The sequence below is a fragment of the Triturus cristatus genome, chromosome 1_2 (assembly GCF_964204655.1).
Source record: "Triturus cristatus chromosome 1_2, aTriCri1.1, whole genome shotgun sequence".
In the NCBI taxonomy this organism is placed as follows: Eukaryota; Metazoa; Chordata; class Amphibia; order Caudata; family Salamandridae; genus Triturus; species Triturus cristatus.
The window spans coordinates 87,053,857-87,076,837 of NC_140580.1; the positions used below are offsets into that span (position 1 = coordinate 87,053,857).

The 22,981-nt window shown below is 46.5% G+C and overlaps 1 protein-coding gene across 11 annotated transcripts in view; it reads right to left on the minus strand.

Annotated features, from left to right (window-relative positions):
• PLEKHA1 (pleckstrin homology domain containing A1) overlaps positions 1-22,981 on the minus strand; it is a 420,928-nt gene that overhangs the window by 216,875 nt on the left and 181,072 nt on the right. For all 11 annotated transcript variants that reach the window (XM_085602488.1, XM_085602477.1, XM_085602505.1 and 8 more), the window contains one exon: positions 17,638-17,735. In XM_085602488.1, coding sequence (XP_085458614.1) covers positions 17,638-17,735 — 98 coding nt within the window. The remainder of the gene's footprint in view (positions 1-17,637; positions 17,736-22,981) is intronic.

The window sequence follows — 22,981 nt, forward strand, 5'->3', positions numbered from 1 at the left end:
GCCGCGGCTGCTGTACCTCTTTCTGAATATTCCCTTTTATCCCGGTGCCTTTTTTTTTCGACAACTCCGCTCGGAACTTATCAGACTAGTCTGGGGCGGTAAGTCACCCCGGCTCCAGTGGGACATCCTGATTAAGCCCTTTGATCAGGGAGGTTTCGGCATTCCCGACTTTGAGCTCTATTATCAGGCAGCCCAGGCGCACTATGCTTACTTTTGGATACGACAGCCTCGCTATATGCCGCAACTAGCGGCGGAGCACTGGCTTGCACACCCCATTCCCATAGAAGGCGCGTTGTACATCCCAGTGACAGGCAGAGATAAGACGCCCACGACATTGATCAGTACGGTGACTGCGTGGACTAGGTTGGCTGCCACTCTGGAGCTGGACATGGTGTGCGCACCACTCCTGCCTCTGGTTTACCACCCAAGCATGCCCCTGCTGCAGGAGGCAGGCTCCCGGAAATTACTTCACGCTATCCACGTGAAGACGTGGGGTGACCTGTATCACAATGGCACGTTCCGGTCCATGGAACACATGTATGCCAACATCCAGCCTACTCCCCTCGATGTTTTTCTATACCTCCGCCTCCGGCAGGGGCTGAGAGCCCTTATGCCCTGCTTCCCCCAGGAACCCCCGCATTTGACTCCGCTGCATCGTATACTGAGTGATGACACCCCAGCTAAACTCGTCTCCAAAATATACCGATCGGTCCACTCCTCCACACAGGCGCCGCGGTTGGCGGCCAGGGAGAATTGGGACCGAGAGCTGCAGACCTCGTTGACGGATAAACAGTGGCAATTCTGCCTAATGCAGACGGACCGCGTCTCCTCCAGTAGCCGCCTCCGGATTATCCATTACAAATACCTTCACAGGCTCTACTTCACGCCGGTCAGACTTCACAGATATCGGCTTCGTGAGGATGTTAGATGCGACAGATGTCGGGCTCCAGGTGCGGACTTCCTCCACCTGGCGTGGGCATGTGATGCAGTTCACCGCTATTGGTGCCAGGTGTTTGACGCGCTCTCAAAGATGATCAATACAGTATTGTTCCCCTCCCCTCTACTGGCCCTGCTGGGCTATGTGGAGCCCATACAGGCGGCGCACCGCAAATTCATCGCGCTTGCCTTTCTGCTTGCGAAAAGGAGAGTGGCGTGTCGCTGGGGCAGGGGCAGGGCCCCAAAATTCAAGGACTGGGTGCGAGATCTTGTTTACTGTCAAGATCAGATCCGTACGTACTCTGAGCTTATGCCGCCCACGTCGCGGCCCTCTGATATATGGGCCCCGCTACAATGTTATTTCCTTGCTGAGACGACGTCCCCGGATGGCAGTCAGGCTGCTGAGTGAGCTCATGCTGCGGAACTATGTCGCCTGGAGGGTAGCTGCCCGAGGGTATTTCCGGGGTGGGCTGGTACTGTTTGCGCTTAGGCTGTGGGTCTCCACTCGGACTGGCGTGGGAGTGTGTTGATGTGAGGAGTGTGGAGTGGGAGTGTGGAGTGTCCTCCCCCCCCCCCCCAGGGGGCGTTACCCCCTGCAATGGCCTCTTTGGTTTCATTTTATAGATATTGCTTTACACTGGGTTTGTGTTGCTGTCGAAGCCGCCCCTGCAAGGAATGTATTATCTATACCACCCTCCAGCCTTCTATGTATCGCCCATGTTGATATGTCCATGCAATGTCGCTCCTTGAAATACAGCTGTATGTTTTTGTCTTAAAATTTCAAAAAAAAAAAAAACTATAGTTAAAAGTAAAATAGCTCAATGGTCAGACAAAATACGGAAACCTACAATTTATAAACTAAATAATAAAACTAGAAGGTAACAGGTCTTTTCCTTCCATGCACCTGGGATCTGCAATGATATCACTGTATCCATTAGGTCTGCCCCAACCCTGCTGAAATTTAGGAAAGTCTTAAGACACACCTCCTTAAAGGACCCTAGTAAAGTTTCAATGACTCTCTATTAAAAACCAGCTGCAGCTCAGATAAACACATTGTATCTTTGCCATTGTCCCTGTAGAAACCTCCACTGCCTAGCAGCCAGGTTCACACTGCATACCACACACAAACATACATGCACAGATGAAAAAGGGACTTGGAATAAAGGAAACCCCTAAGCTTCAAGGAAATGGGTGCTTAGCATTAAGCCAGTATATAGGAAAGGGATATGTTCTATTAAGGAAGAAAAGTACCTTTGGATTTCTTTTTAAGTGCCACACATTTCATGTGACATCTGCCTTTCAAGTATTGACTTGGAAACTATGCTATCTGAATCCACATCTGGATCTTTGGTGTGGTGGGTAAAGCACAGGACTAATTCTACCCTAAAAAGGTCGCTTGAAAAGAAGACCAGACCTGGGGCAAAAATCAGCTGCCCAACTAGCCTTTTTCGTAGCATGGCACCAACTTGACTGCAACAACCTAAACAGAAGGGTCACCTACTGAATCTATAGCTGACTAACTTAACTCTATGCGGCAACGCCACTAGCACATTTCATAACAACCAGAAAGGGTGATGGAGGAAACAAACACCTACTCACTTTTTCTCCAAGTCACCAAGTGAATGCAATGAGAGGTGCCCCACAATCCAAAGGGACAGGGTTCCGTAAAAGACTAACCAGTCGTGAATAACTCCCTTTGAAAACCACTATAGGTATATGAATTAAACATCCAGACACCCAATCCAAAAACAATCCGACTCCAAATCTTGAGTGAGTCAGAGGTTGCATAAAAAAATCCAATCTTAATATTTAAAAAAAGACTTAATAAAAATGCAATAAATATATCAAATAATCGTTTGCAGTTATATCATAGATAACATTCATGGCAAGTAAATAATCAGACAATCCAAAAAAAAGAACTACATGAACACAATGATTCAAAGACAAAAACAAACTAGGCAATCACATTTGTTGATTTGTAAGCGTCATTAAAAACAGCATATAGGGGAAACCAAATCCTTTTCTAAAGTGACTCTGTTCCCCAAATTTAGTACAATAATTGTGTCTACACATTTTGGCAGATATAAAGTATAACACCACCTTCTTCAGGACAACAAGGATTTTTCCCTCTTAATGAAATCAATAAAATCAATATATAAAACTCCGGTGAGAGGCACCAAGTTATATCATGTTGTCAAAATATGCTCACAGTGGTCAAACTATGTTTTGCAGATGCCAGATTATTTGAAACCTTCCTTTTAGATTTGGTAACCTTAATCAGAATAAATAACAAGCATTAAAAATGCAATAGGTCGCACCTTTCATTAAGTTAAAGCCATTTGCTTTGCTATACAATATCATTAGCAAAGCAAATGGCTTTAACTTCATCAAAGGCAAGACCTATTGCATTATAAATGCTTGTTCTATTCGTGTAACTCTCCCATGTCCTCTCCCCCTACAATCCTTGCCAAACATCCCTTCTACCTGCACCTGCGTTTATCCTTAGTGAGGGCCGAGCAGCATTAATCTGCTCTGTAAAGCCTCGTCCACCCGGTAGCACCCCTTGTCATCCATCTGCTCTACGGAGCTAGTTGATTCTTTACATCAGAGCTCTTGCCTCCTACTACTCCACTTCTTTTAGTTGCACCCACCTTCTTATCCCCCGCCCGCGTGACTCCGCTTTGGGATCAAATGGATTTCGTCCTTATCTTAGTGGTGTGTCAGCAGCGGCGTGTCAGCAGCGGCGTGTCAGCAGCGGCGTGCCAGCAGCTGCGTGCCAGCAGCGGCGTGCCAGCAGCGGCGTGCCAGCAGCGGCGTCATAGCAGCAGCGGTGTGTCAGCAGCGGCGGCGTGTCAGCAGCGTCGTGTCAGCAGCAGTGTGTCAGCAGCAGTGTGTCAGCAGCAGTGTGTCAGCAGCAGTGTGTCAGCAGCAGTGTGTCAGCAGCAGTGTGTCAGCAGCATCGTGCCTGCCCCGGCGTGTCTGCCCCGGCGTGTCTGCCGCGGCGTGTCTGCCGCGGCGTGTCAGCAGCGGCGTGTCTGCCGCGGCGTGTCAGCAGCGGCGTGTCAGCAGCGGCGTGTCAGCAGCGGCGTGTCAGCAGCGGCGTGTCAGCAGCGGCGTGTCAGCAGCGGCGTGTAAGAATCTCTGCAGCGCTGAGTCAGCAGCAGTGTGTCAGAAGCAGTGTGTCAGAAGCGATGTGTTACAGTGGTGTGTCAGCAGCGGTGTGTCAGCAGCGGTGTGTCAGCAGCGGTGTGTCAGCAGCTGTGTGTCAGCAGCTGTGTGTCAGCAGCTGTGTGTCAGCAGCGGTGTGTCAGCAGCGGTGTGTCAGCAGCGGTGTGTCAGCAGCGGTGTGTCAGCAGCGGTGTGTCAGCAGCGGTACTCGGTGCAGGATTGACGTGCCTACCTAAGATGCAGGAAGTCGCAGCTTTCTCCATTAAGCATAAAGCTATAATCTTGTTATTGTCATTCATTATTTCTAAAGCGCACATACGCCTAAGCTTCGTGGCGGTAAGAGAAACTAAATACTGCAGCAGGTGGAAGGAGGGAGCCCATCTCCACTGGGTACGAGGAAGCCCACGCAATACACAGCTCCGTGCTGAGCAGTGAGTGTAGTTTTTACTTCAGCAGCAAAAAGCACAAACTGAATCGCGTCATGGTGCTGCTTGAATTACACGTTTCAACACCCAAAGTAGAGGCATCCGTTGTACCGACGTATAAAGATGGAAGGTAGACAGAGTCACATAGGGATGTAATCCAGTAACGTGCAAATATCCGCAAGTACCGCTCAACTCAATGCGCTATGTCACGATGCTTTGGCAGGCCGTCGTCTAGTTTAACAAATGTGCTGATGTCAGCAGTGCGGTTTTGGAAGGACAGTATTTCCCGATTATGTCCCATTTAATAGAGCTGGAGATGACTGGAACAGTAGCCTAAAGTACAATTACGGAAGCTCCCTGCAACAGTGGGGAGAGGACCCTGAAACGCCGATATCTCAGACTCCCTGAAAGGTGGTGCCCCCACCTCCCCCTGCGCTGCAGGGGAAAACTAGAAGCTCGGAGGCGAAAGGGCGTCAATCAAAAACCCTCATTTCCAATGGCAGGCCACCGTTTAGCATAAAAGGTGTCGCCAGCCAATGGAAATGAGGGGCGGGGCTTCAAGCCCTCTACTGAAACTCCTCATTCACAATAAATCTCGCCGAGGCGAGCAGCGCTTTGTGCTGCAACGCTACGCGAGACCTAAAATTCTCGCCGAGGCGAGCAGCGCTTTGCGCTGCAACGCCACGCGGGACCTAAAAATGCCAAGTCGCAACTAAAAAGATGTCAAGTTGCCAAATATAGTTAAGAGAAATTAGATTTTGCGATTCCCCCATCCGTCTGTAGATCTGATGGAGGAGGGTTTCAATTAAGCGGCATTCATAAACATAGAAGCTTAAAAGTTTCCGTATGTTCACTGGGGCGGTGACTGCACTCATAAGGCGTGTCTTACTACCTGGGGGCGTGGGTTGGCTCTCCTTTTTCTTCACTCCCATGTCGCACTGTTTAGTGTCTGACACTAAACAGATCAGATATCGGACGCTAAACAGTGCGGAACGGGAGTGAAGGAAACGGAGAGCCGATAAACGCCTTCAGGCAGTAAAACTTTTTATTACTTACTGGCCACATGCTGTATGCTGTGGTGGGCAGAAGCAAGCTGTGAATGATAGTGTAAGAGACCATTAGAAACGCCTATGTATTTATATTATGTATGAATTATTTAGCAAAACACCTGTCCCAAAGGCCATACCTAAAAAACATGGTCTAAAATTCCATTGTGCATAGTCAAGTTTGCCAATGGCTAAAGTCGCCAGTGGACTGACCTATTTTCCCATACAGTATGCAGCCATGAGGGGAAGAAATATATGAACAATACAACCTCAGACCAATGGAGATGCCCGACTGAAAGCTCCTATAAGTATGTATATTATGTGGATTAGATTGCCATTGTCTCTACTTGGTAGAATCTCGATAATGAAGATAGTGGTTCTACCGCGATTTCTGTTCCTTTTTACGAATATACCCATTGTTTTACCCCTTTCGTTTTTTTGGGGAGTTAACACATTATTGATAAAATTGGCTTGGGCGGGTAAGCAAGCGAGGGTGAATTGGCGGATACTTACCTTGCCATACCACTTGGGGGGGTTGGGCGCGCCGGATTTAAGGAATATGCTACTTAACAGTATGCATCTGTTCTTGGCATGTAGAGCTGCAAATCTACACACTGTGCATAGATCGCCATCTGGTGTTGGGCCCGGATGTTGCAGTTGTTTTTCTTTGGAGAGTCTTTGGATGTCACGAGGTATGTGACTCCGCCTTTGGATCATATTGCGCATGTGCTTCGGCTCCATCCTCAGATTGTTTTTCGCCAGCGGGGAAATGATGGAGCTTTGTAAGAAACAGGGAAGATGCCCATGTGTGTTGTATCTAAGTAAGATAAACTGGAACAGATAAAGGTAGCCGGGGAGGCGGGTGGGCGTGTGTAGATCTGTAGCTCTACATGCCAAGAACAGATGCATACTGGTAAGTAGCATATTCCGTTCGAGGCATATGAGCTGCAGATTACACACTGTGCATAGATTGTGTAGCAGTACCCCCTTCTAGCGGCGACCACCAGTATCTGTTGCAGTTGTTTGAAACAGTGTTTCGGAGGACAGCCTGGCCCACACTAGCCTGTTGCTTAGTTTGCACATCTACACAATAGTATTTAGTGAAAGTGTGCGGTGTAGACCATGTAGCTGCTTTGCAGATATCATCTAAGGGGATGTTCCCTAAAAATGCCATGGAAGCCCCTATCTTACGTGTAGAGTGGGCTTTAGGGGGGAACAGATAGCGTTCGTTTTGCTTTGTGGTAACAAATCTGGATGCATTTAACAATCCACCTAGCTATCCCAGATTTGGAGAAGGGGTTGCCTTTGTGTGGTGGTGAGAAAGACACAAATAGTTGTTTGGTCTTGCGAAAAGGTTGTGTTCTCTCGATGTAGTAGAGTAAAGCGCTTTTGACATCTAGGGTGTGTAGAGCTCTCTCTGTAATGGTTTGTGGCTGCGAGAAGAATACGGGCAGTTCCACAGATTGATTGAGGTGAAAGGGAGAAATGACTTTAGGAAGGAATTTTGGATTAGTGCGGAGAACAACCTTATTATGATGCATTTGCAGAAAAGGTTCTTGAATGGTGAGTGCTTGTATCTCACTGACCCTTCTGAGGGAAGCAATGGCTACAAGGAAAGCCGTTTTCCATGTTAAAAATTAAAGCTCACATTTATGTAGAGGTTCAAATGGAGGCCCCACTTAGGTTCCACACGGGTGAGGGTGGCACTCTGGGGGGAATTATTCTTTTAAGGCCTTCCAAGAAGACTTTTATGGCTGGTACTCTGAAGAGTGATAGATGCTGTCTATTTTGTAGATACGCTGCTATGGCAGCAAGGTGTAGTTTAATAGACGTGTAGGCTAAGTTGCATATTTGTAGGTGTAGTAAGTGGCCTATGATGTGTTGGATAGACACATCTAAGGGATTGACTTTATTGTTGTGACAATAAATCACGAAACGTTTCCACTTGGCTGCGTAGCAAGCTCTAGTGGTAGGCCGTCTAGCTTCTTTAATGACGTTCTTTCAGTCAGGGGGAAGATTAAGGTAACCAAATTCTAGGATTTCAGGAGCCAGATCGTAAGGTTGAGCTGAGCTAGGTCCGGGTGTGTGATCTCTCCATGGTTCTGGGTTAAGAGGCGTGGAGAGAGGTGTAACTTTTGGTGCAGAACTACGGAGAGTTCCAGCAATGTGGTGTACCACGGTTGTCTGGCCCAAGTCGGAGCAACTAGGATGAGAGTTAGGGAAGGTTGCTGTAGTTTGCGCACCACTTATGGAATGAGTGGGAGAGGCGGAAAAGCGTACGCAAACCAGTTCAAAGGCAATGCGATATGGATGGACAATGGGTGTGGATATCTGGCGGCGAAGCTTGGGCATTTGGCGTTTTCGTGGGTGGCGAAGAGGTCTATCTGTGGTTGCCCCCACATTTGAAAGAATGGTTGAAGAACTTGTGGATGAAGTTCCCACTCGTGGATTTGTTGTGTGATGGCTCAACAGATCTGCAATGGTGTTTTGGACTCCTGGGACATGTTGGGCTAGGAGAAAAATGTTTTGAGGTATGGCCCACCTCCATATGGTCTGTGCTAGCTGAGAGAGCTGCAGGGAGTGTGTGCTGCCCTGTTTTTGGATGTAGTGCATTGCTGTCATGTTGTTTGAAAGGCTTTTAGGCCTAGAAATATGGCTACTAACTCCAGATGGTTGATGTGGAGTAACTTTTGTTGAGGTGTCCACCTGCCCTGCATGGTGTGATGTAGTAGATGAGCTCCCCAGCCGGAGAGCGATGCGTCCGCAGTTAGAACTATTTGAGGAACCGGCTCTAGGAACGGTCGCCCTTTGGAAAGGTTTTTGGTGGTCCACCACTGCAGAGAGCAATGGGCACGACCGTCTACCAACACCAGATCTGATAATTGACCCTGAGCCTGGTTCCATTGGAGTGCTAAGCACTCTTGGAGAGGACGCATCTGGAGTCTTGCATGAGGTACTATGAATATGCAAGAGGCCATCATCCCTATCAGTTGCATAAACATTCGGGCTGGAAGAGAGTGTTGTGGTTAAAATTTGGTGCGAAGAGCTTGTATGCTTGCTATCCTGGCAGGACTGGGGTAGGCGAACGCTCTTGAGGTGTCTATGGTGACACAAAGGTATTGTTGTAGGTGGGAGGGATGCAAATGGGACTTGGCGTAGTTTATTGTGAAGCCCAGGTCGTGAAGTAGCTGGATAGTGACGTGAGTGTGTTGTACACACTGGTTGTATGAGCTGGCTTTCATGAGCCAGTCGTCTAGGTATGGGAAGACGTCGATGTGTTGTCTTCTCAGGTGTGCTACCACTACCGCAATGCACTTGGTAAACACTTGTGGTGCTGTGGTGACTCCGAAGGGGAGTACTTTGAATTGGTAGTGGTGACCGTCCACTACGAATCTGAGAAACTTCCTGTGAGCGTTGTGAACGGGAATGTGGAAATAGGTGTCCTTGAGGTCTATGGTGGTCAGGAAGTCGTCCTGGGAGAGCAGAGGAAGTACCTGCTGGAGTGTGACCATGTGAAAGTGGTCTGAGTGTATGTATTGGTTTATGGGTCTGAGGTCCAGAATGGGTCTTAGAGAGCCGTCCTTTTTTGGTATGAGAAAATATAGGGAGTAAACTCCCTTGTTTTGTTGGTGGGTAGGAACTGGTTCTATTGCATTTTTTTGTAGGAGGGAGATCACCTCCTGCTGTAAAAGTGACAAATGTTCCTGTGACATTGGGCGCGGTTTGGGTGGAATGGTTGGGGGGTAGATGTTAGTTCTAGACAGTAGCCTGATCGAATTATCTGTTGTACCCATTTGTCTGAGGTGATGGTAGCCCAGACAGGAAGGAAATTGTGGAGTCTGCCCCCGACTGGAGTGGAATAGTCTGGGGGGAGTGGAGGGAAGTCATTGGGTGGGGGTGGAGGCAGAGCGGGAGGTGTTAGTTTTGCCTCTGCCTTTGTTGTTGTTACCCCTGTAACTGCCTCTTGGGTAACCCCTAGTGAAGGTGGATTGGGCAGGGGCCTTGTAGGAAGTGGAGGCGCTGTCGGAGGAGTAGCCTCTGGTGGTGCTTCTAAAGAAGGAACGGCGAAAGGAGCGCCTGGGAGCTTGCGACTGCAAGGCTCCCATAGATTTTGCCGTGTCTGTGTCCTTTTTCATTTTTTCGAGGGCTACATCGACAATAGGGCCAAACAGGTGTTTCTCATCAAAGGGGTGGTTGAGGATGGAACTCTGAACCTCCGGTTTGAACCCTGAAATGCGTAGCCAGGCATGCCTACGCAGAAGGACGCTAGTATTTATTGCCCTGGAGGCGGTGTTAGCTGCGTCGAAGGCACAACGGATGGAGGTATTAGTGATAATTTTACCCTCCTGAATTAGTTTGTTGGCCCTATGTTTGTATTTGTCAGGGAGGTGTTGCATTATTAACTCCAGCTCATCATAATGTGCCCTGCCATATCTGGCTAGGAGCGCTTGGGTGTTAGCAATGCGCCATATGTTGGCCGCTTGGGACGCTGTCCGCTTGCCAGAGGCGTCCAGGAGTTTAGACTCCTTATCTGGCATTGGAGCCTCGCCTGATGCCTGGGAATTGGCATGTTTCCTCGCATTGGAGACTACCAGGGAGTCTAGTGGTGCGGGGCCTTTAATGTAGGTTGGATCTGTTGGGGCGGCCTTATATTTTTTCTCGATGCGTGGGTTAATGACCCTGGCCCTAACGGGGTCTTTAAAGACCTCTGGTGCGTGCTTTAACCCCTTTAACCATGGGCAGAATTGAGGAGGATCTCTGTGCAGTGTCAAACGTATCTAAGAGGAAATCCTCCTCTACGGGGTCTGTGTGGAGATCAACCCTGTGGTAGTGGGCAGCCCTATGGAGTAGCTGGTTAAAGTCCATGGTGTCTTCTGGGGGGTAGGGTCTAGAAGGGTAAAGATCGTCCTGCGGGACATTAGGGACGTCTGGGATGTTGAAGTCGTCCCATGGCTCTGGGGAGCCTGTAGGAGTAGGGTTCCCTGTTGGTTGGTTGTCCGCCCCATCCCTTGCGTCGTAGATAATGTCATCATCATCCTCCTGATCTGGAGATGGTGTGGGAGAATGATGGGGTGGGGGAGGAGAGGGAGGAGAGGGGGGAGGAGGAGGACGGGGTGGAGGAGGAGGAGGAGGAGGAGGAGGAATCCTCAAAGGGGAGGTGGCAAAGTCTCTTCTTTTTGGTGGTGGAGCTGGTGCTGGCTTGTCCAGTGATCTTTTTCTGGTGCTAAGCGTCAAATGCCCAGTCTTTGGATCCTTTACAAGGGTTTTCTGGTAAGGATCGGGTCGAAACAGTTCCTCTGTAAGGGGCAGATCCTTCGGTGCCGATCGTGTCAGAGCCGTGGGTTTTTTAGGCATCGATTCGGCACTGGTTCTTGGTTTGGAACTGTGAAGTTTAGAAGTGTCTTTTGACTTCCTCGGTTCTGAGGTGGGTTTCGGCTTCGAGGTTTGTGAGTCGAGGCTTTTCGGCTTCTTGCTCGGCTCCGAGGGTGTTAATGGTGCCGAGGAGCCGGTGCCCGTCTTCGGCGCAGAGTGCTTCGGTGTCAAGCTCGGCGCAGAGGAGGAAAGGGGTGTTTTCTTTTTCGGTGTCGATGAGAGGTTTTTGGCACTGAGGGTAGGCTGGCTCGAGCCCGAGCTGCCTGAAGGCTTGATGGGCTTCTTAACCAGGCCTGGAAGCAAGGTATGGGAAGCAGTCTTTTGGTGCATACCTAGGCCCAAAGGCGTGACCGAAGCCTTCTTCAATGGCGTGGAGGGGGCTTTAGGGTCGGGGTCGACGTCTGTACTCACGCCCCTCTGTGCCAGAGTGATGTCCTCGATGTCGGAGTCGTCGGCTTCGGAGGCGCTGACGAGGCCCTCTTCCGTGTGCTGTTCCGGGACATCGACACCTTCCTCAAAGATGTCGTCGGGGATCGAAGTCGATGAGTGAGCCATTGTTCTCCTTGCTCGTCGGTCCCGGATCGTCTTCTTCGATCGGAAGGAGGCGCAAGCTGGACAGTCCCTTGCCTCGTGTTCTGGAGAGAGGCAGAGGTTGCACACCTCATGGAGATCGGTGTGGGGAAACTTCGATCCACATCGAGGACACTTTTTAAATGGCGTCCTTTCCATCAGCCAGGACCGGAGCCCAAGTAGGCCCGAAGGCCTTCATCGACGACCGGAATCTAAGACTTCGATTGTTGAGTCGCGTCGAGTGTGGAGAACGCGATCGAGACAATACCGTCGAAGGGGGGAGGATTGCGCGCCAGACAGGAAAACTGGAACGATTCCGAACTGGAGCGCGAAGAACACATCGGAGCCCGATGGCGGAAAAAAACAATCTGAGGATAGAGCCGAAGCCCATGCGCAATATGATCCAAAGGAAGAGTCACATACCTCGTGACTTCCAAAGACTTTCCAAAGAAATACAACTGCAACATCCGGGCCCAACACCAGATGGCTATCTATGCACAGTGTGTAATCTGCAGCTCATATGCCTCGAACATTTGTATTATAGAGAGGCGCAGGGCGTCCAAGCTTATTATTGGATGCATGGGGCGCCCGATATTCCGTTTCTTCGTATGGAAACTCTCTTCGCAGCTCCCCTTCCCCTGCCGTCCATGATATTTGAGCCTACTGACCGCAGGACGGGGATACTAGACTTGCTTAATTCTACTCGGCATGCATGGCATTACATATTACTAATGCAGGCGGGGGCACTGCTCTATTCCCGAGACATGCCCATAGATTGGGCCCTCTGGTTGGCGCCCTGCAGGGATAAAGGGGTCATACGGGCGTTATAATCGTTGAACATATTGACGGCAAGGGACTTATTTTTAGATGATGCAGTTAAATCCTGGGAAAAGGTGGAGAACCCGGTGATAGCTAGCCATATGCTACACGGTTTCAATTTCATAGAGTAAGGAGAGCACTGTGTGGAATTTTAGGACACGAGCTACAGGAACCCCCTGAAGTGCCAGAACTGACCTACATAATCAGAGCTAAGTCTCCCCGTAAAATGGTCACTAACATATATAAATTAGGAATGTCCCATCAGGCGAACCAGTATACCAAAGCCAGACTTGCCTGGCAACGAGACTTGCAGCAGACTATAGATGAAGCCATGCGGACTTATTGTTGCACTAGCACTCGGCGTATTTCCTTACACGGAAGACACAGGCTGATTCACTTCAAATATGTTAATAGTGTGTACTACACGCCAGAAATATTGCACAGGTATGGGTTATGAGAGACATCTGCTTGCGATAGATGCAGAGCACAACCTGCGGACTTTATCCATTTGGCATGGCAGTGTCCGGGGGTGTATGCATTTTGGGAATCTATCTTTCAGGAGTTGGGGAACATAGTAGATATAGTGCTGGTTCCGAACCCGATCCTGGCCCTTCTGGGGTATACCAAACAATTGCCCAGATCAGTGCGTAAGCTAGTGGATATGGGTCTTCTTATGGCTAAGCGGCGGGTTGCAATGTGTTTGTCGAAAGGCCCCTTACCCACAATCACACAGTGGTCGCACGACATGCTATATTGCAGCACACAAACTGAGAATTTTAGTGAATTGCTACATCCCAGGAGTAGACCCAAGAACTTCTGGGGACTTTACACGACTTACCTATTTGCCAAAAACTCGGACGCTGCAGACGCAAGCCTCACGGTCCCGGACGACACTATGCATGCCTACACTGTTTAACCTGTATCATGCACAGAACATCTGAGGGTGCCATCTCGGGGGGGAAGTATAGAAACTACGTTTAGATGCCCCCCCCCTCCCGCTTGGTGTTACTAGGAGGCGGGATGTGCGGGTCGAGTAACTACATACTGGATTGCTGCTGTACCTCTCCGTATATTCACTCACAAGCAACATCTCAATGCTTAATGTTCAACTGGACATCGCAGTTCGGACGTAGGCTGAATGGGTTTTGTTAATGAAGCTTTTGTTATATGTTGGGTTTATCTTTGCATATAAGTTATCTTTCTATTCTTGGTCATTGATCGCTGCCTGCCCCATAGGTAGTTGGCGTATTCGCTGTGTTTAAATATTCATGAAGACACACTGCCGGCCCCAGGGTTGTAGGCAAATAGCTGTGTAGAATTGTGAAATATTCAATAAGAAGAAAAAAAAAAAGTATGTATATTATGTATAGAATTTTGAGTCAAAGTTTTGACTAATGTCAGACCTTAAAAAGACTACAATAGTACTGTAAATGAATAAACAGGATTAATAGAAATAGTACTGCAGCAAACCTAATTCAGGATTGAGATGTTTCATTAGCTAATAATTAACAAGCTGTTTGCAAAATGCTAGCCTGCTAGTTCCATCAAGATGTTCCTTACAAAAGGGTGTTTTTGAATTCTTGGAAGATGACAAGCACTGCAACCGTTATGTTCGAAAAGTCTTAAATCTAGGACTTTGCTTAAACGTGTTTATTGGTACTCAACCTAGTTCACTGGGTGACATTCTCTCCAATGAGTCAATCTATTTTGAGACCAGTAACAGAAATGTTTGTGTCCAATTATATCTGCGCATTTGCTTAATTTGCTTGATAAACCCCTCATTGTGTGTGTTAAATTAGCTAGGATGATCAAACAACTAGCTGTTTTAGCTGTTCTGTATGACAGTCAGCTGCTTTCAAAGTTCTTCTTGAAGTGGACAAGAAAAACATAGTGAAGTACTAATAGTAGTAGTATTTTCTATTGGGGACTTTTAACCGTACAGAGTTCATAAGATACAGACATACAAAAGCACCCCCACCCTCTGGGATCAGCAGTGGCGTACCAAATGTGTCATGGACCCTAATGCAAGGAACTTGGACTACCCATCCTCTTTTTGATGGCAGAAGCCATCAATAACTCATGCAATGGACCACTTAGGTCCCCGTGCTACTGCACCTGCTGCACTAGTGATATGTCTCTGGTGATGGGAGAAGTAGAAGCTCTTTCGATGTTGCTAGAGAGATGCATGTTTCCACAATAAACTGCATGTCTACGCAATCCTAAATGCAAAATTCAGCAGACATCTGTTTTCTATTCCTTCGCACAGGCTGAATTCAAGTGCCATGGTGTCTCTTTTCAAAACAGTGCCCTTGGAGTTGTGTAGGCACAACAGTGCCTTCACTAAAGATGCCATTAAAACTATCAAAGTGTCTGGGGAGGATAAGCACAGATGGAGCCCAAGCATGGGCACAACGGCTGAGCAGGCTATGCAAAGAAACATGCAGATCTGAGATAGACACAAAACATTCATCCCTTACCAACAGTACAAAAACAATGGCTTGCTTTGAAGAAATGGATTCTGCTGACATGCACTACCTTTACGTCCATACTAGAAATTTAAACTCAAAACCAATATTAAAATTATTGTTGCAACATTTCATGTCATACTGCCATATGGTTCATGCCAGACACGGTGACCAGGCGCAACTGCTGATAGTTTGGCTGAACTGAGCCTGCCTAGATAAGGGTCTGGTTAAAAGAAAATAATGAATTAGAAAGGAGGAGGGCGGTACCTGGGTTCATATGCTTTAAGTGAATGTGGAACAGGGACGAGCTATGCATATTAGGAGACAGTGTGCACGAGGCACACTAATCTTGCCAGGAGCAGCTGATTTCACTCAAGATCACAGTACTGTGATTGTACATAAAAGCTCAGTGTATGCATTAAAAGGAAACATGCGTCCAATGTTTTACTTTTTTCTGCAAACATATGAAATGTGTAAAAAACAAAAATAAATAGACTTAGGCTAACCCATAAAAATTACTGGCCCAGGCATGCTGGCCATTGCACTGTGGAGCACTCCTTTTCAGGTATCTGTACATATGTGATCAGGCAAAATGCCATTACTCACAATGCTAGGCAGCCAATTATGATGTGGTCTGGCCCACTGCCCCATGCTGTATGTTGTGGAGAGAAGAAACATGTGGATTGCACTTGAGCAGAATAAAGGATGAATACAGCTGATTGAAAGTTGCTGTATGTACTTATATGTATTTTATTATAAATATTCAGAAAAATATGAGGCTAGCGAGACAGCTAAAGCTATATCTAGACCGAACATAAAAAGGCCACCTTAGGGTTTTGCATGAATAAAAAAGGGAGTTCTTTGCCTAGGTATTTATGTACAGGAGCCTTAACACCTGAATGGACCATGAATCAAGGGTGATGTGGTTCTGTAAGGGTTTCCGTTATTGTTTTCAGTCAATGTTCATCTTATACAGAGGTGTGTTTGATAGTATTTTGCCTGCTAAGGAGTAAAATGAACAATAATGCATAATACGCACTTTCTTGATCTTAATGGCAATGAAACTTTACTTCACAGTAGCGGAGAAATTTTGAATTCAGCTTCGATGGCGGCAAGGCAGTCCTTCATCAGGAGATGCTTCACACAAAGCTTCAGGTAAAGCTGAATGCCATTCACCCAGTGGTATATTAAGATGTCCTTGCCTGCCAGAAACAACCCTCAACAAGTTATAAATAAATGGCTGGGGAAAGGATGGATCCTTGAAGTACCTCTTGTTTTATGGAGCTTGGCTCTGTTCTCATTGTATAGCCTGTATAGTGTGTATATAACTGCAGGACGATGAAGGCAATTTCAAGTGTTTGGGTGTCAATCAGGCATCACTGGTTAATGATGCCAAATGCTGCACAAATATCAAGCGGGGTCACTATTGTTAGAGATCGGAAGGGCTTTGACCAGTTGAATGATAGCTGTCTCCATGCTGCATTGTGGTCTCAGTTTGAAAATGGCAAGTGTTCTTATTCTTTCGTGAAGTTTAGTTACAAGAGCCTATCTGATCTTGCCAAGAACGACTGGTGAGTGACGGTGGCAGTATTAAAGGTCATTAGGTTGCAAGGTCTCTCCAGTCATGACATCCTTCAAGGTTTCTTGCATGAGGATGTGCTGATGTTTTTCAGTAAGGGTATTAGGGCACCTCCCAACTGACTTCACTGTTGATGACAACATAACAATCTTGTTGAGGTTGCCTCAGGATCAGAAGTAGGTTTGACAAGTCACCTGGAGAAGGGTTGCTGAAAGAAGACCATTTGGGTAGGTTGCTGGATGGGATCTTTGTGAAAACATCAGGTGTGGGAGTGATGCTGATGTCTTGGCAGATCTTGTCCTCAAAGAACTTGTTAATGCAGAGTGAAACATGAATGCAAATGTCATGGCCATTGGTGCGTCTCAAACAATATTAATAGGCTCAAACAGGAATCACTCTAGTCCTCCTACACATGGGCAAGAGAAGCCATAGGGTTCACTGAGACCTGAACGTCATCCAGCTATATGTTTGGCTGACTAGGACGTTAAGCAGTAGGGCACACAACTCAGGAGTTTTGTAACTCAGGGAACAATCAAGCTGCATGCATTATCCAGGAACCCGATATATTTTATTTTGAGGGTTACATAGCATGTAACACTTCAACTTTGAAGTTGCAGCACTTTACATGTACTGACACATAAGTACAAGGCATATTTAAAATAATACGGTTTACAGATATTAAATATAAAAGACAAAACAATGAAGAGATTAGATTATAAGGCTTTCCCACACTGTTTCATAACAGCAATAGAATATTCAAGCCCACTGAGAGAAGAAAGAAACTTTCAGCTTAACAGTTGCTATGAATTTTCTTGTTGCAGGCTAGAGTGGGCAAGACTCTAATCTGCTGTTCAGCTCATGGTTTGTTTATTAAGAAATCGTTCACCCATTTCTTGAATGCAAGGCAAGAGGAGGATGATGTTCTGAATGCTGATGGAATACAGTTAAGGTTCATGAGGGTGCCCAGAGAAGTAATGTTGAGAGATTGTTTTTTGGATTTCTAGCATGAGCAATACTTAGTTCCTAGAGTTTCTTTTCTTATCTAGGACTATTAAATTCAATGCTACGTACATTGGAGAGTTATATTGTAGCGCTTTATATGTGATGCATACAATTGCAATAAAGGAAGAGGAGAGGAGTCTCGCTGTTAACTTCATGCGTGTTTTTAGGGATGAAAGGCTAGATTTGGGTGGTATCTCTGAGAAGTGATTGACAAGCTACTAAAGTGGTTCATTTGTGTGTTAAAAATTACTCACCGTGATTTTAGCCACCCTGTTCAGTGCATTGATCCACTCCACGAGGTCCTGTTCATCGTTGGCCTGCAAGTAATATTTTCTCATCCCAGTGTTCATAACTAGAAGGGCAAGAATTAAAAGACAACAGCAATTTAAAAATTAGTTTTCGGTTAACCGATGTTATAGTGAAATATGTTTGCAAATATATATATATTTGGCAAATAAATTTATCAAGAATATACATCTCCCGGTGTGCGCCTCAATTACGGTCCGCGAGAGGGATCATCGAAGAGGAGAAACAGACACAGACACAGACACAGACACAGACACAGACACAGACACACACACAGACACACACACAGACACACACACAGACACACACAGACACACACACAGACACACACACAGACACACACACAGACACACACACAGACACACACACAGACACACACACAGACACACACACAGACACACACAGACACACACACAAAAGGTTACAGGGACGTTATAACTAGAGAATAGTATTAAAAAAAGTTTTAAAAAAAATTCTATGGAAAATCCAGCGGTTACAGGGGTTATAGTTAGGCTCAGATTTCACTCATACAAAACCAGTGAAATTCAGCAGTGATAGTAGACTGAGCCAACTGTAACTTACGCCCCAGCAAAGCACTGCACTGCTTATGACCTCACATATTAAATCACTCATGACGTGGACAGTGACATCACTCATAACTAAACGTAGGAAGTTTCAAGACATAGTGACTTTTGACCTCTCTCTCTGAAAGCCAGCTAATGTGACAAGAAAACAAGATTTAAATGCATTTTTATTGCTCTTTCACTTTGTGAGCAATAAAGACGCCTTTAAATCTCTAAGGTCAAAAGTCAGTTCTCTTTCTACATTTACTTTTTATTCTGTGATTGAAGTTGAGAGGATTCTCAACTCACCAGAAAGGGCGAGCAGTCCCTAAAATAGCCCGTCCTGAATAAATCTTGCTCGACAATGCGAGTGGTAGAGTGGATTTTTTGAGCCCTGGTAAGTGAGTGGGTGTGTGAGTGGCTCTATGGAGGAGTGAGTAGTTGTGTGAGTGCTTGTATTGGTCTGTGAATGGGTAGTTCAGTGGTTGTGTGGGTGTTTGAGTAGGTGTATGAGAGGCTGTATAGGCGTGTGAGTAGGGGTATGAGTGGTTCTGCGGATGATGTCATTTGAGAGTTATTCAGTGATTTCATGAGTGATGTTACTGACCATGTCATGAGTGATGTAATATGTGAGGTTATAACAATGCACTGTGGGGGTGTCTGTTATCGTTAGCTCAGGTAACTATAACTGCTGAATTTCACAGTGAAATTCGAGCCTAATTATAACATCCGTTTAACCTTTGTTTTTTTCAGTGAATTTCTACGTTTAAAAAGAAAATCTTTTTCCTAACTATAACATCCCTGTAACCTTTGTTTTTTTCAGTTAATTTCAATGTTTTTTTCTTTTAACATTAAGTAAGATGTCCATCGCAATGAATAGTGCGGAGGGGGGGGGGGGGGGGGGCAGTTTGAATGAAGAGCCTGGCCTGACAATGTGCTGCCCCCACCCAAGCTTGCTTGCAGCTCCTGCCCCCTCCTCCTTCCCATACATTGTCCAAGTCCATGACCCAGTTCCCTCCTTACAGCAGTGAGGCCATTGTTCTTCCACTTCCCTTCCTGCCTGTCCTAAACAGTTATCTTGCTGCCCCGTCCACCTCCTCCCTACCCTGTGTTGCCCAAGTCCATGCACCAGCCCCCTCCCACCTGCCCTGCATGGTCCGATGTGCCACACTGCCCTCCATTTAGCTTGATGTCCCTGCCCACTTGTCCTGCCCTCTGTTCCCCTTCTGCTTACCCTCTGTGCTTAGCTTGTTGCCTCTACTCTCCTTCCCCCTGCCCCTCGAGGTCTATGTTCATGGCCCTGTTCCCTCCTTTCTGTTCACCATATTCCATGGACCTGCCACCCTCCTATCTACTCTGGGTTTTCTGTTGCGCTGCCCCTCCTACCTGCTTAGCATGGTCAGATGGCTGCTGCCTGTCCCTGCCACCAACACACTGCCTGTCCAAGTTCCATGCCCCTATCCCCCTACTGCTGTCCTCCATGGTTCATTGTGCTGCCACTCCCTTCTGCCCTCAATGCTCTGTTGTGCTGCAACTGCTTCCCCAGTCTGCCTTGCGTGGTCTGTTGTTAATCCCCTTCCCCTGCCCTCCTTTGTCTGTGTCCAGCCCCTACCTCTCCCTTCTGTCCTCCATGGTCCTTTGTGCATGCTCCTGCCCCCTCCCTTTAGCCCATCATGGCTGTTGTACTGCCACAAACCCTCCCACTTGCCATGCATCGTTATCTGTGCTGCCACAGCCCTTTCCACCTGCTCTGTGTGTACAGCTTGCTGCCCCCAATACTCTCCCACCTTCCTTCCGCTGTCTGTTTGTATAGTCTCACTGTTGCTCTCCATGGTGTGTTGTGCTTCCAGTGCCCATCATGCATGCCCTCCATGGTCCGCTTGCTGCTCCTGCCCTACCCCCTTCCCCCCATTTTACATGTGCAGACCCTTATCCCCTCCCTCCTGCCTGATCTGCTGTCATGTTCCTGCACCCTCCTTCCTGCCCTTCATGGTATGTGATGCTGCAACTGTCCCTCCTGTCTGTTCGGTATGGTCAGCTTGCTGCCCTTGCTTCTTTCTCCTCTGCTCTCTGTTGTCCATGTGTATGGCCCTGTCCCCTTCCTATTGCTTTCCATGGTCTGTTGTGCTGCACTGCTGTCCCGCTTGCGCTGTGTGGTGTATTGTGCTGCTGCAACCCCTGACCCCTGCCCTGTAAGGTCATTCTGTGCCCTTGCCCTCTCTTATCCAAGTCCATGTCCCTGCCGCATTCCTCCTGCCCTCTGTTATCCAATGTACATTACATGTCAGCATTCTGAACTTGGTAAGAGGGAGATTTTGAGGAAACAAAACCAGGGAAAGGATTATTCCCATTGACATACAATTAAAAAAAGGATGTTATAGGCAGAAGACAGATAAAATAAAGCCCTTTTGGGCTTAAAAACATCGGGAGACTCCTGCCTGAATCGGGTCTGTTGGCATGTATGGTTGTACTGCCACTGCCTATTCCTTCTGCCCTCAATGGTCTTTTATATTGCCACAGCCTTTCTTGCCTGTACTGTACTTTGTTGCCCCTGCCCCCTTTCCCCTGCCCATTATAGTCTGTTGTGCTTGCACTGCCCCACCCGCATGCACAGCGTGGTCAACTTGTTGCCTCTGAATCGTCCTCGATGAGAGGGTCTTATTCCCATAGAAATTATGGTTAGTGCTCTAAACAACTAAAATGAGGGTGTAGTGTTAGGGCCAGAGCTTCAGACATTGCAACTAGGGAACCAGGTTCGAGTTCCGGAGTCAGCACGACATCATGTGATTCTGAGCAAATTACTTAATCTCCCCTTGCCTAAAACCAAAATGAATGTGTTCTTCTGTAATGTAACTGATGCTCATGTAAAGCACTCATACCTTTGGGTCAAGTCTGTTTTATAAAAATCTGCGAAAAAAAACAAATTAAGTGTTTTGTACACTTCAGTCATTGGGCTATACTTGGGCCACATTTCGGTGATACTTTTGCTATATTTGGGCTCTTTTTTCTCTGGTGGCTATCTTGGGAGACTTATTTCTTATGAAACTCAATAATTTCCTCATTTACTGCAGTACCACCAGTAGATGATGCTTTCAGTTTTCTACTTTGATTCCATCAAGATGGCATTCAGACTTGCCACACATTTAGCATAAATTCAGAATGTTAGCACTCCAGTTCCTCATTGTAACACTGTAGTAAAGCTGCTGATTACCAATAAGTTATCTGGCAGTCTGCAGCTGGTGTTCAAAGTGCATGTTTCAGTCTGCATGTCAGAATGATTTAATAAAATAGAAGAGGAAGAACTCACTTATAATGTGTCCTAATTTTTCTTTCATACAGCACTAACCATAATTTCTATGACAAACCGAACCCCCTCATTTTGTTCCCTTCTAAATTAAAAGTTTTAAGTTTTACCAGTTTGATTCAATAAAAATGGCATCAGGTGTGCAATACGTTTGTCATAAATAACACTGTTAGCGCGCTAGCTGTTCTTTAGAACACACTGGAAAGCTGCAGTAGAATACAAGGGAATCAACTGACTGGCTGCTCCTGTACATGATTTACTGAGAATGTTAGACTTTATTTTCTTATGGCTGAGAAAGATAGTGTGAATTTACAGAAAATATGCTCTCATTTTAGCTATGGAGCACCTTCCAAAACCTGTATGGGAAAATCATGAGAACAGTTTTCTTTCAAATATGGTTCATGTAATCCCAGCAGAAGGCTTTTCCTCAGGGTACAATCACTTTAGAACATACCACAATTCCTAAAATTAGTATGGTACCATCAACAGATGATTTATATTGTAACTAAAATCTGTTATCACCTTTTATACATTCTCCTTTTTGTGATACTCAAAACCTGCCATTCAATACCATTCATTTCAATGGGTTGCTATCATGTATATTGGTCACAAGACGGTTGCCAACGTTTCCTAGTTGGAGTGCAGGCAGCCAATCAGATCCCACCATGAGATCTGTCTTTAGGGTCCGCCCAAATATAAAAATTAGTTTTTCTTTAATACCTCCAAAACTAACTTATTTATTTATGAGTTTTATATAGCGCTAGCCAGACCAGAAGGTATCGGAGCGCTTTACAACATGAATCACTCGTAGGATACATTAAGCAATTTAGCATACACAATGTCCCAAGACGCATCGCAGAATATTGACAAGGAGTGCAAAATGTCACTCGTAAAGTAAGTTATCGCAGTAGAATGTACAGGGAACATATGACCGTTATCGAACTACTGAATGGATGTACACCAAATAACAAAAAGTGTAATCTCCGGAACAAAATCTACCTTTCTGCCAAATTTGGTGTAATTCTGTCTAGCTGTTCAGGCTGCAGGCGTGTGTAAAGACTCTATGGAAATTAACATGGAAATGCAAATCCCCCCTGATTTGGTGCAAATCTGTTCGGTAGTTTTTGCTAAATTAAATCCCAACAATATAGTGAAATCTCTGAATGCATATATTTCGCAGTGGTTTCGCTGTAATCGCGGCAAAATCGCTATGATTTCGAGGTAAGTCACAAATGTGCGTGCCAACGGGAGTCCTCTGATTGGCTGGACGCAACCTGAACAGAAAGTTGTGAGTGCTATTTCTTTGGTCGGGAATGGGGTCAGGGTGGAGATACTCTGACCCCATAATTGAGAAATGGGGGTATTAGTGACAAGTTTGAAATATTTTTTATCGCATGAGATATTTGTGGCAGGAGGCAAGAGGGC